We start from the raw sequence: 17,858 nt of genomic DNA, 5'->3' as shown, positions 1-17,858 counted from the left end.
CACATAGAAAAAATCATCACTTCTGGAATACATTTTAAAAGTACTAACATAAATGTTCAACAAACCAAGATTAATGACATAAAACTGATAGCCCAAAATGCTTATATTTATGATCAACTGACTTTTGACAAGAGTACCCAGACAACTCAATGGAAGAAAGAATATTTTTTTCAGGGGCACCTGAGTGGCTCAGTTGGTTAAGCATCCGACTTTGGCTCATTTTATGATCTCATGGTTCATGGGTTCAAGCCCCACACCGAGCTCTGTGCAGACGGCTCAGAGCCCGGAGCCTGCTTTGGATTCTGTGTCTCCCTCTCTCTCTGCCCCTCCCCACTCACACTCTGTCTCTTTCTCTTTCAAAAATAAGTGAATGTTAAAAAAATAGGTTTTTTCAACAAATGGTGTTGGGACAACAGGATATCCACACTGCAAGAGACTAAAGTTGGACCCACACCAAACACAAAAATTAACTCAAAGCGGATCAGAGACCTAAATGTCAGAGCTAAAATTATAAAATTCGTCAAAGAAAACATAGCCCTAAACCTTCATGACCTTGGAGTAGGCAATGGTTTCTTAGATACAATACCAAAAGCACTATCAATGAAACAAAAGACCACCAGAATTAAAACCTTTTGTGCTACAAACAATACCATCAAGGAAAAAAAAAAAAAAGGCATACAGTAGGAGAGGGTATTTGTAAATCTTACACTGAGTAAGAGACTTGTATCCAAAATACATAAAGAACTCTTACAATACTATCATAAAGAGACACATATTTTAAAAATGGGTATGGATTTGATTAGAGATTTCTCCAAACAGGATATACAAATGGCCAAGAAGCACATGAAAACAGGCTCAACATCATTAGCAATTAGGGAAATGCACACCAAAACCACAATGAGATACCACTTCAAACCTACTATGATGGCTATAATTAAAAAAACAGAAACAAGATTAAAGTGTTGGTGAGGATATGGAAAAACCAGAAACCTCATACATTGCTGGGGAGAGTGTAAAATAGTGCAGCTGTTTTGGAAAACAGTTGGACAATTCCTCAAAATGTTAAACACAGTGTTACCATCTGACCCTGCAATTCTATTCCTAGGTATCTATGTAGGAGAAATGAAAAGGAATATCCATACAAAAACTTGTACACAAATGCTCATAGCAGCATTTTTCATAACAGCTAAAAACTGGAAACAACCCAAATGCCCATCAACAGACACATACCGGAATATTAACCAATCACGACAGAGACACATAGACAGATGATGGGACAGATAGGTGTTACGACATGGATGAATCTTGAAAACATTACACTAAATGAAAAGTCAACCACAAAAGACAACATATTATAAGATTCCATTTGTACGAAATGTCCAGAACAAGCAAATCCAGGGACAGAAAGCAGATTAGTGGTTAGCGAGGGCTGGGTGTGGAAGTGGAAGAGGGAGGGTGAGGTATGACTGCTCATTAGGACAGGGTTTCTCTTCGGGGTAATGAAAGCATTCCAAAATTGGATCGTGGTGATGGTTGTGCAACACTGTGACTATGCTAAAAACCACTTGAATTGTGCACACTTTAAATGGGTAAATCTTACAGTATTTGAATTATATCTCAATCAAGATACACACACACACACACACACACACACACACACAAATAATGCTTCACAAACTAGGACTGCATTAACAGACATTTATACCAGGACTGGGAACAGATAGAACCCAAATAAAAAATAAAAGCAAAGTCAACTGTACAATGATTTAAATATAGTAGGATCTTATATAATACAGAATTTAGAATGATTCTGATCCACCTTAAAGGCTGATAGCATTAAAAAACTCTTTTTCACAGCTCAGTCTCATAGAAAATGGGACATAACTGCATGAACAACCAGAACTAAGATAGTTACTCAACAGATGCAAAAATACAATATATAACATAATAAATGTGACATAACATTTACGGAATGTACTCTTCCTTTAAACAACAAACCACAGAAGACTGTTTTAAATTTAAGTATCAAGGTAGTTTTAATTATTTAAATCTAGCTTATATGGTGATACCTATTAGGAAATAGTTTTACTTAAATGTATCTAAGGCAATGATTTTGCAAGAGTGGGTTCTAGATTAGCAGCAACAGCATTAGCTGGGAACTGGGTAAAAATGCAACATTTCAACCCCCTCCTAGACCCACTGAATGAAAAAATGTGGGAGTATGATCCAGCAATCTGTGTTTTAACAAAACCCAGGTGGTTCTGCATGGAGGACAGAATGAGAAAAAGCATCCCAAAGGCTGACCCACTTAATCAAGAATACTGTCAAAAGTAGGGGTGCCTGGGTGGCCGGCTGAGTCGGTTAAGCGTCCCGACTCTTGATTTCAGCTCAGGTCATGATCTCACAGTTTGTGGGTTAAAGTCCCACATTGAGCTCTGCACTGACAGTGCAGAGCCTGCTTGGGATTTTCCTTCTCTCTCTCTTCCCCACTCATACTCTCTCTCAAAATGAATAAATAAAAACTTAAAAAAAAAAAAAAAAGAATATCATAAGCAATGACCCAGTACCCAGTATCCTTTTTCAATAGAATATGTATGGATATTATCACACTATTGTGTTTGATCACCAATCAGATCATTTTTTAATGATTTTTCTTCCACTTAACGAGTTGTTTCAAGGACAAATATAACCTGAAGTCAAGCTCAATTATATGCTGACCGTGAATTAAGAAAATGGAGGTGGTAGGGGATGGGTGAAATAGACAAGGGGATTAAAAGTACATTTATCATGATGAGCACTGAGTAACGTACAGAATTGTTGTATAATTATGTTGTGCACCTTAGATATAGCACTTTATGTCAATTTTACTTCAATAAAATAAACTATATCTCTTCTAAATGAAGATAATAATAGTAATAATAATAATAAAATAAAGCAGGGCACATCATTGTATATCACTAAGTAAGTTTTCCTTTACTCTAGGTATGCTTAAAACTGTTGCATTGAACATGAATATATTTAATGTATATCTTAACAGTTTTTCTTAGCATGGTAACATATAATGTGAGGAACATAAAGTTTTGCTTTTTTTCTCTTAAAAAAGGGGACCTTGTATCTGTTCAGTCTCACATTTAATCTGTTCTTTTGTATCCTTCAAAGAAGGTAACAAATGATAGATCTAAAATGTAAGAAAAAAATGTTTTAAATAAATAAAAAGCAAGAAAACCTCTGAATTGCTTGCTTTCCTGATACGTTACATTACATATGAGATTTCAATAGAAGTGCATTCATTTAACATATTTAATTTGCTCCCTTGATCCAACATATTCCCAACAGTCTTACCACTGAGATCTTCAAAGGTGATTCAACCCTGATGATCTGAGCCAGGAAGACCGGGCGGCCAGCATATACCCCTGTACTTCTGCTCGCCTGACAACCACACGCACACACACTGCCGGGCCAGCAGCCTCCAGGCTGCCCTCACGGACACTCTCCATAGGACCCGCTACCCTTTTCTGTCCTGACTCGTAACCGTAAGTTTCCTCTGGACGATCATGACCCGCGTGAAGGTACCGACTGGTAACTGGGCCACTTTGCATCTCGCCAGGAAAGCTGATGAGAGCCTTGCCCGTGAGGTCCCCGCTTGGTCCTTCGGGCATATCCTGAGTCGTCTTTCTGAATGCCTTGTTTATGCACCTTGAGACCTGATATTTCTGTTTCAAACAGGGCCAGGCACATGTTGAGAAACTTGTAGCTTCCTTGTATCAGAGCTGAACTTCATAATTAAACATGGGGAAGTGCATGATAACCAACCGCCATTTACAACCAAAATGTCTGTGTCACAAGGACACTTCTATTGAGAACTGGTAGCCATCCTTGCTCGGAAAAGATTAAGGCCCGTCTCAATTTACCTCCAGATTCTTCAAAGCACTGAACCTGTGTAATCTTCTTTGAGCCACAGTGAAAAACAAGAAGAAAAGGAAGAGGAGGAGAAGAAAAAACAAAATGAAAACACAGGACTCCTACCTCAGGTTCCTTCCTCCGTAAGAAATGTTTATAATAATGCACTCTTAGATGCTTCTTCCTCCTGCCTTCAATACTAAATTTGTTGACAGAAATAGGCAATACTCTCTCATTTAGCAGGGAAGAATTTTAAGGTCTAATTCTCAATTGAAAACCATAATCTCAGAATACGTTTTAAGAGTTTACCCAATTCTGTTTTGTATGGCTAAGACACAAGCGGCATGTAAGTATTTCACAAAGTTTAAAAACTCTAAGGTACAATATCTTGTACTGAATATTGCAAAAACCATAGTAAACGTTGAGACATAAGCAGACTGAAAGTTCACCTTTCCTGTGCACTGCAGGTTAAGCACATGCTGGAAAGACAAACACTGTTAGTAAAGCTTTGTGCACTGGGGTTAACAGAACTTGTGAAACCACCATTACCCAACCATTCTGCACACAGAGAGCATGCGTGGGCTGCACAATGGGCCCTGATACCTTTAGTTCCTTAAGCCCTTGCATGTATCTCCCTTCTACATCCTGTATCTGGTCCTTAAGGTCATAGATATCCTGCAGGACATAGGAATGAACCATTGCATAAAACCATGCACAAACATATCTTAAGTCTCAAAGGATTCAGATGAAAATGTGAAGTACTTTCATGTATTCCGGACCAAAAACAGAGAAATCAAAATACACAAACGTAACTGCCACTTAAAACCACCGAACGAGGCAAATAGGTCAGGTGATAATGGGGCTGGGGAAGGTCTGGAGTAATCAATCTAAAGTGTTACATATCTTCTTGGCATGAACTTGTGTTGAGATCGCATTAGCAAGAGGGGGATGGGGCCGTGTACGAGAAAAAGCTGTACCAATTATAATGTTTTGAACATATAAACTTTAAAAATTTATAAATCATTTCAATAATCTTTAACATAATGCTTCACCTGAACCAGTAAATTACTAAAGTACTAAATTAATTATAAGCAGCAAATTTTACTGGCTCATTCAGAAGTTTTTAAAACTGTAATAAATGGACACGAACAAAATGTCTTTCAATGACTTGGTTACTAATTACAATTAATTTGGAAGAAAGAAAGTAAAGGGAGGGAAGTTAAACACTGACATTTTAAACCGTATGTCAGATGAGAGAGTCTATGCTGAGGATGCCATTTAAATGAATGATGAGAAAAGAGCATTTGTTCCAAATGTTACCCCAATCATTAAAAGTAAAGCAGGTCAAATTTTAAATGGAAAATACAGTTCCTCCTATACCTGACCCTGCTACCTACAATCTATCCTGGATGCTTGATTTAGGCGGAATACAACTGCCACAGGGCCCCACGTGCAATTCTGCAATACGGGCAGGACCAATCCTCAAAGGCCGGTCACACACACCTTCTGTATCATACCCCCCCTGCCCTCTTCGTCTCCTCCTTGGTAGGTCTGTCTTGTACTCGCTGATTCATTCAACAGACACACATCAAGAGGCTACCGCAAGTGAAGCGTGAGGATACAAAACTCTCATTTCCTTCAAGGAAGTCATTGTCTCAAAGAAGCAATACGAGCTGAGTGGTGAGGCTGGAAGGCCTTGTCCTCCGGTCTTCCGTCCCACTGAAGACAAGAGTTGAGCCCATTCAACTCTGCAGCCCCAGCACCTATGCCCGGTACTTCGTAAGAGCCTGATAAATACGGACACCCTCAAAGTCATGCCATGTCGGCCTGGGTCAGCTCTCCGTTGCCGCTGCCACTGCCGCCGCGGCAAACGTCTCCACCCTCTAACCCCCAGCCCACTTTTACAGGCCTCCCATCCTGTAAGCCGGACTCTTGCTCCTACCTGCCTGCGGTCTGACTCAGTACCCCAGCACGCCCCCTCCCTCCCTCCCTCCCTCCCTCCCTCTCTGTGTCAGCAGGCCGGGCCCGCCACATCTGGCCCCCCTCTATCTGCGCCCGGGCATCCCTCTCAGGCACTCTGCTCATCAGCCACCCTCTCCTTGCTCTGCCTTCCTGTTCTCTCTCAACTGGCTCAAGCCAACGAATAAAAATAATCAAGCCTGCCTTTGAAAGAAAACAAAAACCTTCCCTTAACCTCTCCTCTCTGCTATTGACCAATCAACTCCAGCATCTCCCAGGATTCTCCTCGGAGTAAGTTCCTTGCATCCTCTCCCACTGCAGTTCCGCCTTGTTCACGCCATCCACGGGGTTCCCTTCACCTCCAGAGCTTCCTCCGACCTGGGGACACTCTTTAAGGATGCAAACCAGATACTCTTGCTCCCCTATTTAATATCCCACAGTTGTCGGGGGGCGGCGGGGGGGGGGGGGCGAACCAAATGTCTTCTAGGCTACCACACATGATGCTTTGTGGTCTGGCCCACGAGTACTGCCCCCAGTTTTCCCTCTCACTCACCTCTCCTCCTCACTTCCCATCCTACCCTCGGGCAACTTTGCTACACAGAGAACCTTCTGGTTCTCTGAAGTTCTCAGAAAGCCTTTTCCCTCCAACTTCTTTGCCTGATGCATTTGCATTCTTCCTTCACAGTGAGTCTCCTCTGGAAAGCTTTCTGTAATCTCTTCTAGTCCAACAGAGCTGATGCTTCTCTGAATTCTCTTAACAGTCCTATTCTCGCTACTACATAGGATCATACACGTGACCTAGTTTTACTGGTTTCTATCAGCGGATCTTCCCTATGAAACAGTGAACTCCTGAAGTTCAAAGTGTGTTTCACTGCCTAAATTGCTGAAGCCACGGCTCAATAAATGTTGAATGAATGAATGAATGAATGCATGCAATTTTTATTACAACCCTTCCCCCCACTGCTCACAAATAGCAGGTTCAGCAAACAGACCTTCAAATACATTTTGAAAGTCCCCATCTTTCAAATAAAAGGGTTAATAAGAACAGGAACTCAACCCAGGGACTCAACTCAGGTATTTCTGTTATCCCAAATATTCCTATGCTTATCTCACCATGAAAAACTGAGCGATAACTATACTCCAGCAGCCAAATAATACCATAGTGGCTCAAAAGGCCGACAATTCCTAGAACCTGGTCCCTTGCATATCTATGTATTTTCCATCTAAAATATGGCCAACTATTTCTGAGAGAATCACTTTTACATACATTAACAAGTTTTTGTGGCATTTGTAAGTGAGCAGAGAGATACTGATCATTCCAATATCATCAAATGTTCAAGAAAGAGAACAGAAAAAAGAATGAACTCATCTCTTTCCTTTCAGATCTGAGTCACATTCCCGAACTGTCTTTTAACAGTATTTTTTCAAGAACTCATACTCCTTTTCTTTCCACTAAGTCACATTAAGTGTTAAACAGCTCCAGTATACTCTACTACAAAGAAGCCGAAAACCTGTTTGTAAAAAGCAAACCAAAGACTGCGGTTTACCCGCAATTCACTTAATGAGGTGTCTGGGTCTACTAAGCTGCTGGTGTCTCCGCTCCCTCGTCTGGATGAATTTCCACTTAGAGGGGTTGTTGCTGAGGCAGAGTTCCGAGACGAAGGCTAGAGAAAGACAGAAAGAGGACACATCTAAGTCTTGTTTCTGTACAAAGACGTTTGCTGTGGAAGCTGAACATGGGGTGGGGGCGGGGGACACCTAACACCTGTGGATGAGACATGCAGACAACATAGGTTGGCTTTGGGAAAGGGGTATCCAGAGGAGGGCCTGGGGAATACGAAGCATAACCTTGTTCCCTCCAACACATTACTGTAGTCTAGAATTCATAATGACAAAGGAAATGGCTTGCGTGCGAGTTGTTTTCTATCTTTGGTATATTGTAAACAATACTGAGCACACGAGATTAATTTCAAACAGTTCAGGATTTATAACTGGTATGCTAATTAGCAGTCCTCCTACTGAGTTCCTGAGGCTGCTTCTTTAGAATCTTTTCTTTTTCTAATACTCTGATAAAGTTGGAAACAATATTTGCAGCTCGGGCAAACTGTGTATCACTATGAATTTAGACTGCTATTCCCACAGTTTACATGTGAGATACGCTACTGGATGAACACACGATGGAGCAACCAAATGAGTTAACCATTAGCCACAGGCAGCTACTCAGCATCTGAAATATGGCTAGACGAAATTGACATTTAAGTGTAAAAGACACACCAGATTTCAAAGGCTTAGTATGGAAAAAAGAAGGTAAATTATCTCATTAATAATTTTTTATGTTAATTACACTGAAATATCTTTGATATTTGGGTTAAATAAATTATTTAAATTAACTTTAACTGTTGCTTTTTACTGTTTTAATGAGGCTACTAGAAAAGTTAAACTTGGGGCGCCTGAATGGCTCAGTCTGTTAAGTGTCCGACTTCGGCTCAGGACATGATCTCACGGTTCATGAGTTCAAGCCCTGCCTCGGGCTCCTGGCTGACAGCTCAGAGCCTGGAGCCTGCTTCGGATTCTGTGTTTCCCTCTCTCTCTCTGCCCCTGCCCCACTCACACTCTGTCTCTCCCTCTCTTAAAAATAAACATTAAAAAAAAAATTTTTTTTAAAGAAAAGTTAAACTTACATATGTGGGGTACATTTGTGGCTTGCATCGTATCCCTACTGGACAGAACAGCTTTATCTTTTTTAGGTACAGCATGAAATGAATCCTGATAATTTCCCTAAAATGACTTTCTGAAAGTACTTCCAGAAGATAGAGACTTTAACACAAAACAAGTCCTAGAAAGGAGTTATTTTACTTCCAAAGAAAAATGTGTTATTAAGGAAAAAAACCAAAAGCAAACAAAAACGAAACCCTCAGAGTTTGTCACTAGCATTCCACTTCATTTTCAGTGTTTAATGGCTTCTCCTCGGGATCCAATTCTAGGCAATGGAAATCAAAAGACCAGCCCAAAGCTTCAGAAGTGACATTCAAGGAAATAAAACGCAGGGTCTTTTCTCTTCCCAGAGCTTCACATGATTCAACCTCGGAGGAATTTGGGGGGTCAAGAACAGGAAATAGACGGAGAAAGGAAGAGTAGCTCCCCCAGTTCACATGTAGTATAATCATGAAATAGCAGTTGAAATTAAGTTCAACTGACCTTGAGAATTTAATTCTCTTATGTATATACTCACTCTTGTGTAATTTTCAGCATACTGTTTGTCAGATTTTTCATCCAACTAGAAAAGAACAGAGATAAAAATCAGGAAAGATGCTTATTAGCATGTCAGGTTTTTTTAGAGGAAAAAAAGAAATGACCACAGTTGAGTTCTCCAAGTTCAACTGCTGTTTGCGACCTAAAAGTAAACATATTAAAACTGAAATAAAAGTTGAGACACATAAGACAAAATGTCAAGAATGTTAATTCTTATCCTAAGGATGGACATGCAGTGAGCAAGCTGTCCTTGTGCAGAAGTTTAGAATTTTAGATTTTCTTTTCATGGTATTTGAAACACATTAAAGAAAATTATAAACTTAAGTTCTAGCATTGCAAATGTTAATACAAAAAAAAAAAAAACCCACAAACTTGTACACATCAAAAGCAAAACTCTGATAAAACCAAAAGCCAAAAAGCTTTATTCTCTAAACATTATTAGGACACAGGACACATAGATAAGACCAGTACACTTAGCCACAAAGAGTTTCGACTGGATTAAAGCATGTGAAATATACCATCAAAAAAGATTTCCCCTACAGCCTTAAGGGAGTCAGCTCTTTGGCTTTTTTGTTTTTTTGGTTTTTTTTAAGCAGTACACACACATGTCAAAAAGAAAAGAAAAAATGAAATAGCACAAAACGGTACGTGAAGGAAGCCTTTCTACGTCCTGACCTTCCAATTCTTGATCCAAGGATAACCAGCCACCAAGTCTTTAACAAATTCTAGAGCAATGCCTCAAATGCATTCTATACCTTCTTTTTCTCCTTACCAACTTTCAGGAATTAAAGAAACTACTTCATTGTCTTCATGGCATTTCTCAATCTCTGACCCCATGATATTTATTAATTTATTGTCTGATCTCTTTATCTTTAATGTAAGTAAGCCTATGTCTGTATGTTCGTTTCTGTATTCACAACATCAAAAATAGCACCTGACATGTAGAAGGACTAAAAGTTTACTGGGTGAATGAGGAAATGAATCATACCCCATCTGGACTTACAGACTTACTTCATTTACTTTAACAGCAGCATAGTGTCCTATTATCTAGACATGATGATTGAGTTAGCCTATCTTCCGCAGATAGGCCTTAGTTATTAGCGTTTCACAAAGAGAGGCATCTTACAGGTCTCCTCCTAAACCCCGACCTTGCAGCTGAGGAGAGAGAAATTCAGGGGCAGAAGATCTTCCTGAAAACTGAACAACTGCTAAACGTCAGGGCTGGATTCAGATCTCAGTTTTGTGAATTTTAAAACCCGTCTTCATATTATTTACTGTCCCAATTACTTAACTAAATGAAAATCAACCCAGATTCCAACTCCTAGACCAACCCTCCCAGCTCAATCTAGAAAAAAAGATTTGAAAACTTTCCTCAGTTAATTATTAAAACACAAAATGCCATTATTTCTGGTTCTATTCAGTTCACTTCATTCTAATTTCCTCATATTTGAAAGGTTTTCTGTTCTTTTTCATTGCCCATTTATCACGTTCATTTTTTCTCTGCATTTATATAATAAACACTGTTTATAATAAAAGGTGTTTACTTTATTAAAAGTACTGTATCAATAGTGCATTTATATTAAACTTTCGACTTTGATCTCTTTTTGCCACTTTTTACAGTAACACTCTTTAAAAGGAATTGATTTTAGTTAACTGATTTTTTTTTAAGTCACACATGAAATGTTTTGAAACAAACAAGCAATGACAGTGGTTTTTAATACTGGCGATTATTGCCACGAAAAGGAATCATCTTCCATCACATTTATGCTACTAAAACCACTGCCTCACATTTAAAGTGTTATTCTTCAGAGTGAAAGAAATACCGTGTCTGGATAAAACGGCCTTATTTTCCTCAGAGTATCTCCCACCTCTCTTCTACTAATGAGTTAGAGAAAAACAGGCAAAATCCGGAAACACTCTTCTAGGTCCACCTAAAACCCTGGCTCATGTCCCCTCTCACAAAAATGACCGCCAAACCCACCCATTTTTTAAACAGTCAGCTTGGAATGATCTTACATTTCAGAGGCTGCATCCCTGAACTAGTCCGTGGCAACGTCGATCCTATTGCTTCCACTGTCTTCTGACAGATCCCAACTGTCGCAACCCAAACTGATCACGCGCCAAACCTCGGGGATTGTTAAGGCAGCAAAAAATGCCAAGAGCAGCGATGCTGCAGTCCAGGTTCTTGAGCTGCAGTGACTTGGCCAGAGGCTCCAGTTCTCACTTCTCAGACTTGTGCTCTGCTACGTGCTATCTCCCATTTAGACAAAAAGCCACTTGAAACCTGGTCTTCCAAAAGCCCCAGTGCTCTCTCTAGGAGGTCTAAACACCTGTACCGCAATGACAAGCCAAGGTTCATAATGATGACCCAGAGTCTGCCAGGTACTGAAAAGGTTTTTAAATGGAATAAAAGTTAATCATGTTTAATATATTAAAGTATGAAATAGGGAAACAGCAAAAGGCTACAAGCTTTCAGCTATAAGATGAATAAGGCCTGAGGATCTAATGCAAAATCATGGTGACTAGAGCTGATAAAAAATTGTTGTGTATAAGTAACAATGGAAAAATGAATATGCACAACAATATAAAAACTTTGTAACATTAGTGAGAAATCAGAAAGCAAAGGCTGCATATATGGTTGCAATTCTGTAAAACAAATTAGAGATAGAAAAACTATTAAAAGTAAATCAAATTGTTAAAAAAGTGGCTAATAAAAAAGTAGACTAAAATACCAAAAACAGAAACAAAAAACAGCAAGCAAAGCTTTTTTCCACCTTAATATGGTGCTCAGGACTTGCTCATTAATGTTAACTGTAGCCTACTCTTCTCAAAAAATTTCAAGTAAACATTATGTCATTGCACTCTTAAATAATTAAATAGGTAATTTTCCGATCAAGGAAGGGGTTTGGTTGTTTGAACTTGAAAGTCAGCTAACAAGCTTGCAATATTTCACGTTAGTATTAATGTGAAAAGGAGAGCACATGGTGGCAAACTTCATATTCCAATTTGAAAGCTTAAGTTCAAAGGTAGTATTTTCTTAGGGGCGCCTGGGTGGCTCAAAGTTAGGTTAAGTGACCAACTCTTGGTTTCCACTCAGGTCATGATCTCATGGTTCCTGAATTCAAGCCTGCTTGGGATTCTCTGTCCCTCTCTCTCTGCCCACCCCCCTCAAATAAATAAATAAATAAATTTTTAAGTAACATTTTCTTGAAGAATTTCCATGATCAACTAGTAAACAAAATTAAATATAATCTTTCCCACATTTCAGCGATAAAAGCCTTCGCCCTATTTATACCAGGATGCTTGAAAATGCTTTGCTCTTGACATTACAAGATTGTACATTACTTCTCTTTAAATCTGAACTCCTTGAATATTTGTTGAAATTAACACATGTGAGAAATATTTTAGAATACACATCTTGTCAAATCTTTGAAACTCCTTGTTTCTTCTTAAAGAAAGGCATTTATTCTCTGATACTTATTCTCTGATTAAGAGGCCCTTTGAACCACTTAAACATAAGGCTGCTTAGTTTGACAGATAATTTTACCTGACTAAAATGGTAAATACAACTGAATTTTTTTAGAATAGAATAGAAACAGAGCATTTTAGTTATAAATACATTTTGATGCTGTCATTTAAAGGTTGTTTAGAAATAAAGACTGGTACCTTGTTACAATTATTTTCTTAAAAGGACTGAGCTATTCATGGCTGATGTGTACAATTTTCAGCGTGCAGCCACCATTTGGTCAAATGTATCAGTAATATATATGATCAGAAGTTGAAGGTATTTATATTAAGGCATTTGAATAAACTACTTATTTTTTAATGTTATAAAGTTATAGTCAAATAAAGTATTTATAGTATTTGTTTAATGTAATCATTAGTCTAATCATTTATTAACTTCTAATTTTATATATGATATGATAACACTAATAAAAATTCTGTTTGACAGAAAAAAAAAAACCCAGAAAACTGAAGATCTGATTCCCCAACTACAGAAGGGAAGGGAGCAATTAACTTTAATAATCTCATAAAGCAAAAATGGCTTTGGACTCCACTCAGAAATGCACTAATTATTAACAATCAGTAAAACTAAAGTTAGCACATTTACATTCTTCTCCCCAGCCTAACCGATAGGATAAGAGAAAAAGGCCATTGGCTAGAGCAGTCACAAACACTGTGTTAAGAGTCTTGCCAAATCAGGGCCTGGCACCCTTTTCAAGCACTCCCAGCTCAGAAGTTATAAATGGAGCAGACTGTACACATATATTTGGTCCACAGTGGGGAAGCCAGAAAGTGTCTTTTAAAATTGTGAATTCACTGTCAGTGTCTTAAAAGCAGAATATTTCGCATAAAAGTGCAGATTTCCCAGCTTACCTTTTAAAGGCGGGGATCTTAGCAATATCAAGTCTACTTCCCATTTATCCACAATGAACTGAATTATAGTTCCCCTTTACAAGAAATAATATTAGAGAAAATTTTTGCTCTAGAGAGAGGAATGGCAAGCATTTTAGGGTTTTTGTTTTTTTACAGAGTAAAACCTTTTTTTTTTTAATTTAAATTTTAGTTAACACATTAAGGTTTTATCAAGAGGTAAAATTAAGGATATCATTCCAGGTACTTAAACAAGAATGAAAAAAAAGATAAAAATCATTAGCTCACAGGCTATAAAATAAGAGGGTGCTATAACCATGTATAATGGTTATACACACACACACACACACACACACACACACACACACACACAGGCTATTCTATCAAATCATGTTATACACATTAAATATGTATAACTTTCATTTTAAAATATGTAAATAAACCAAAATAACTATCTGGGAAAAGAAAAGAGTTATATTAAATTAGTAGAAGCAGGAAGAGATTTTTTTCTTAAACTATCAAGCTTTTCACTTCTGTGTAGTTACTAAGATAAATTGCCAAGAAATACATGTAAGGAGGACAAAACCACCACCACAAATATGAAGCTAACAGAATTCAAGTTTTTAGGAAAAAAAGGTATATACATTAAATTGTTTGTATCTACAAAAAAAAGGACAAGTTGTTAAGCAAATTAGTAAAATGAGCAATGTTTCAGAGCAAAGACTTTTGGCAGCCAGCTTTCCAACTCCGCATGCTGAGATTCCTTGATCTGACAGAGGGCAAGACAGGATTGTTCTAAGGCCAGGTTTGAGGCCCAACGATCTGGAATACTTAAGGACTACAAGGATTAAAGTCATTCAGAAACAGCTATTTAAATACAATCAGTGGGGTGCCTGGGTAGCTCAGTCGGTTAAACATCTGACTCTTGATTTCAGCTTAGGTCAAGATCCTGTGTTAGTGGGATCAAGACCCACATTGGACTCCTTGCTGACAGGCTCTTCGCCTGCTTGGGATTCTCTCTCTCCCTCTCTCTGCCCCTCTCCCTTTCCCTCTCTCTGAAAATAAATAAAGGTTTATCAAATACAAATAAATACAATCAGTAACATTCTAAATGTCAATCAATATCTCTTCATTTAAAAACGAACTTTTTGGTTTAGAAATACTACCTCTCATCTGCTTCAAAGTGCTTGAAAATCAGAACAGCACCGGTCTATGTGCAAAACAACACTAATCCCAGCAAGGGAGGGAAGGTGTCAAAGAGAAAATCAGGTTGTTAGATCCGTCAGGGAGTATATGCTGTTTGGGGTTCCTTCATTAAGACAAATGCTTCGAGGCATCTCTATTGGACAATCTTTCCTAAGTTCACTTCCCCATGAATGTGAAAGCAAAGGATAAGCATTTCTTCAAAACAATGCCATGGTCCAAATGTTTAAAATCTATTCAGATTCCTCTGAGTAACCACATGTTAGCGATACTTTGCTAAGTAATACGTTCTATTGTTCAACCTTCAAAGTCTACCTAGTACTACATAGATTCACCAAAATAAAAAGAAAACTTTTAAGACTGATTAGGAATATCTAAATATGGGCTAGGTATTAGATGGTTTTAAGGAATTATTATTTTTTAATGTTTATTTATTTTTGAGACAGAGAGCGAGCCCGCGCACATGTGAGCGGGGAAGGGGCAGAGACAGAGGAGGACACAGGCTCCAAAGCAGGCTCTGCACGGGCAGCAGTGAGCCCAATGCAAGGCCTGAACTCATGAACCATGTGGTCATGACCTGAGCCAAAATCAAACGCTCAGACGACTGAGCCACCCAGGCACCCCAAGGAATTATTTATTTTATTAGGTATGATAATAGTAGAGTGAATATGAAAAAGAAATTCTCAGGGGTGCCTGGGTGGCTCAGTTGGTTAAGCATCCAATTCTTGATTTTGGCTCAGGTCATGATCTCCCGGTTTGTGAGATAGAACACCTCACTGAATTCTGCCCTGACCGTGTAGAGCCTACTTGGGATTCTTTCTTTCTTTCTCTCTCTCTCTCTCTCTCTCTCTGCCCCTGCCCCACTCTCTCTCTCTCTCAAAAATAAATAAACATTAAAAAAAAAACGAACAAAGAAATTCTCAATTAGAGATGCATACTGAACTAAATGACATGGATTTGTTTTTAAATAGTTCAGGGGAAAAAAAGGAAGGAAACGAGGCAATAAAGTAAAATTGGCGAATTACTGGTAATCGTGGAAACTGCTGGTAAGTTCCGCGGGGGAAATTTTTCACAGAAAAGTTTTTTTTTTTTTTTAATCAGAGCATATCAATATACACATTCCAAAACAAATAGCTATTTTATGCTACAATTAAGTTCCTAATTTTCAAACAGCTAATGTGTGAGCCGTTAGTTGCAAGACCGAGACACCACAACCACTGCATGCAATACACTCACGCGGGTCACATCTGGGATAATGACGTCATCCACCTCAGAGACCACGCTCCCCCTACGATTGGAGCGACTAAAATAATCGGCGGCAGAAACCTTTCAATCAGAAAAAATGAGAGGCTTTAAAGGTTAAGAAAAGAGAGCAGAAAAGGTAAGAACATTGGCATATGAGTGGAAAACTTTTTTAGGTGCTCGGTAACGTATCATGAAATGAGGAAACGAATGCAATTAACATCCGCAAAGAAGCAGAAAAGAAATGTAAAGGGTTCCTGAACGAAATCACAGCTCCCTGAAACAGGCTTTTATTCACCTTCGCCAGAGTTCGGCACTGCAGAGATCACTTACTGCCCGAGGGCCAGCAAAGGTAGCGTGTGTGGCACATACATCATCCTCGCTGGGAGGGTCCCTAGAATAGTATTTCCCTAAAACCTCTACCGTATTTCAAATTTACACTTCGTCACAGTATCAACTCTGTTAAGCACCTGTATGCTCGATGCGGAACTATTTGCAGGGTATCTACTGCACTTTCACCCCATTTCTACACTTCCCTCCTTTTCACATTCCTCAAGACCAGGAACCGTGGGACAAAATAATGACAGAACTACACTGGCCTCTTTCTGGGTTCCCCAAACACTGCGTCTTGTCCCACCCGAGACTTTGTCACTGGCCTACAGAGCTCTGCTCCCAGCTCTTCAGGCAGCTGGTTCCTCCCATTACGAGGAGGAATGTCTCAGCTCAAAGGTCACTTTCCTTGGGGAAGCCTTCTCTGACCACCCCGTCCAAAGGGACTTGCACACACACACGCGTCCCTTCACGTTCCCTGTCCTGTCCCTGCTTTTCTCTTCACAGTTCCCAGGGTTACTTTCTTTTTATCTTCCTTTGCTTACTTATCTTCTATTTCTTTCACAAGGATATAAGCTCTAGGAGGTCAGAAACCCGGTCTGTCTGGCCCGCCAGCACTTTACTCCCTAAACATTCGGTGAATTAATAAAGGAGTATTTTTTACCTCACTCATCAGCTTTCCTTACCTCAGCTCTGTCTGACTGCCTTGCTTAAAAACTCTTCCCTTCCAGGAATGGAATTTGGAAGTCCATCCACAGAGACAAAAAAGGCTTACAATGTGGAGTTTTGCTAAGGGCAACTGCAGTCAAGCAACAGTATTTTTATTCACACTGTAGTAATACAACTTAGACTGACACATACCTAATATCTTACCGGTTCCTACTCCGAATTGCGGTAGGTATTTTCCACATACTAATTCACTTAATGCATATATTAAGCCCTCCTACAAAGACAGTCACTAACATCCCCACCGCAAATAAACTGCAATTAACACAACTAAGAGGTTGTGGAAGTGGCTCAAAGCCAGGCATCGTGACTTTAAAGTCCCTGCCCTTTCAACGCCATCGCTCTCCCAGGGGCTTTCAGGTGGCCTGGCTTGTTTTTTCTCCTTCAGCTGTGAGTATGAGCTCTAGCGGGCTCGCCAATGGACCACAACTGCCTTCATTAGATCGCTGCATTCTTGGCAATAAATCTCACAAACATTTGGTGTTCCTCTTCTCTAAGAAAACTTCACATCTATTACAGTCTTTCACAAAACACGGTTCTTTTTTTCTAGCTCGAAGCTGACATACCATCCTTACCAATGTAACTTTCAAATCAATTCTTATATGTAGCAAAAATGCCATCAGCTCTCTGTAAAACTTCCAGCTTCATCAAAAAGAATAATCTGAAATTATTTAATTTGTAGTCTAACCCAGCTATTTGTTGCCTCTACAATTATTAAGCTAGTTGAATTCTAAGACCAGAATTTTTAAGTTTTACCATCAACAACTCTTAAAAAGCTCACAGGTCTTAAAAGATATGTAAACAGTAAACAATACATCTTAAATACACAGCGAAGAAAGCAACTGATGGCAACATGATTTGTGATCCACAGT

At 39.0% G+C, this 17,858-nt stretch overlaps 1 protein-coding gene across 22 annotated transcripts in view; it reads right to left on the bottom strand.

Annotated features, from left to right (window-relative positions):
* LRRFIP2 (LRR binding FLII interacting protein 2) overlaps positions 1 to 17,858 on the bottom strand; it is a 105,938-nt gene that overhangs the window by 29,099 nt on the left and 58,981 nt on the right. For 12 of the 22 annotated variants that reach the window (XM_053221707.1, XM_053221706.1, XM_027040632.2 and 9 more), the window contains 4 exons: positions 15,925 to 16,014; positions 9,092 to 9,136; positions 7,407 to 7,523; positions 4,504 to 4,575 (listed from right to left, as the gene is read on the bottom strand). In XM_053221707.1, coding sequence (XP_053077682.1) covers positions 4,504 to 4,575; positions 7,407 to 7,523; positions 9,092 to 9,136; positions 15,925 to 16,014 — 324 coding nt within the window. The remainder of the gene's footprint in view (positions 1 to 4,503; positions 4,576 to 7,406; positions 7,524 to 9,091; positions 9,137 to 15,924; positions 16,015 to 17,858) is intronic. The other 10 variants (XM_027040644.2, XM_027040645.2, XM_027040648.2 and 7 more) reach the window with 3 other exon arrangements.

Source organism: Acinonyx jubatus, chromosome C2, assembly GCF_027475565.1.
Source record: "Acinonyx jubatus isolate Ajub_Pintada_27869175 chromosome C2, VMU_Ajub_asm_v1.0, whole genome shotgun sequence".
In the NCBI taxonomy this organism is placed as follows: domain Eukaryota; kingdom Metazoa; phylum Chordata; class Mammalia; order Carnivora; family Felidae; genus Acinonyx; species Acinonyx jubatus.
The sequence above is the reverse complement of the archived record's forward strand: the minus strand, read 5'-3'. Positions and strand labels throughout refer to the sequence as shown.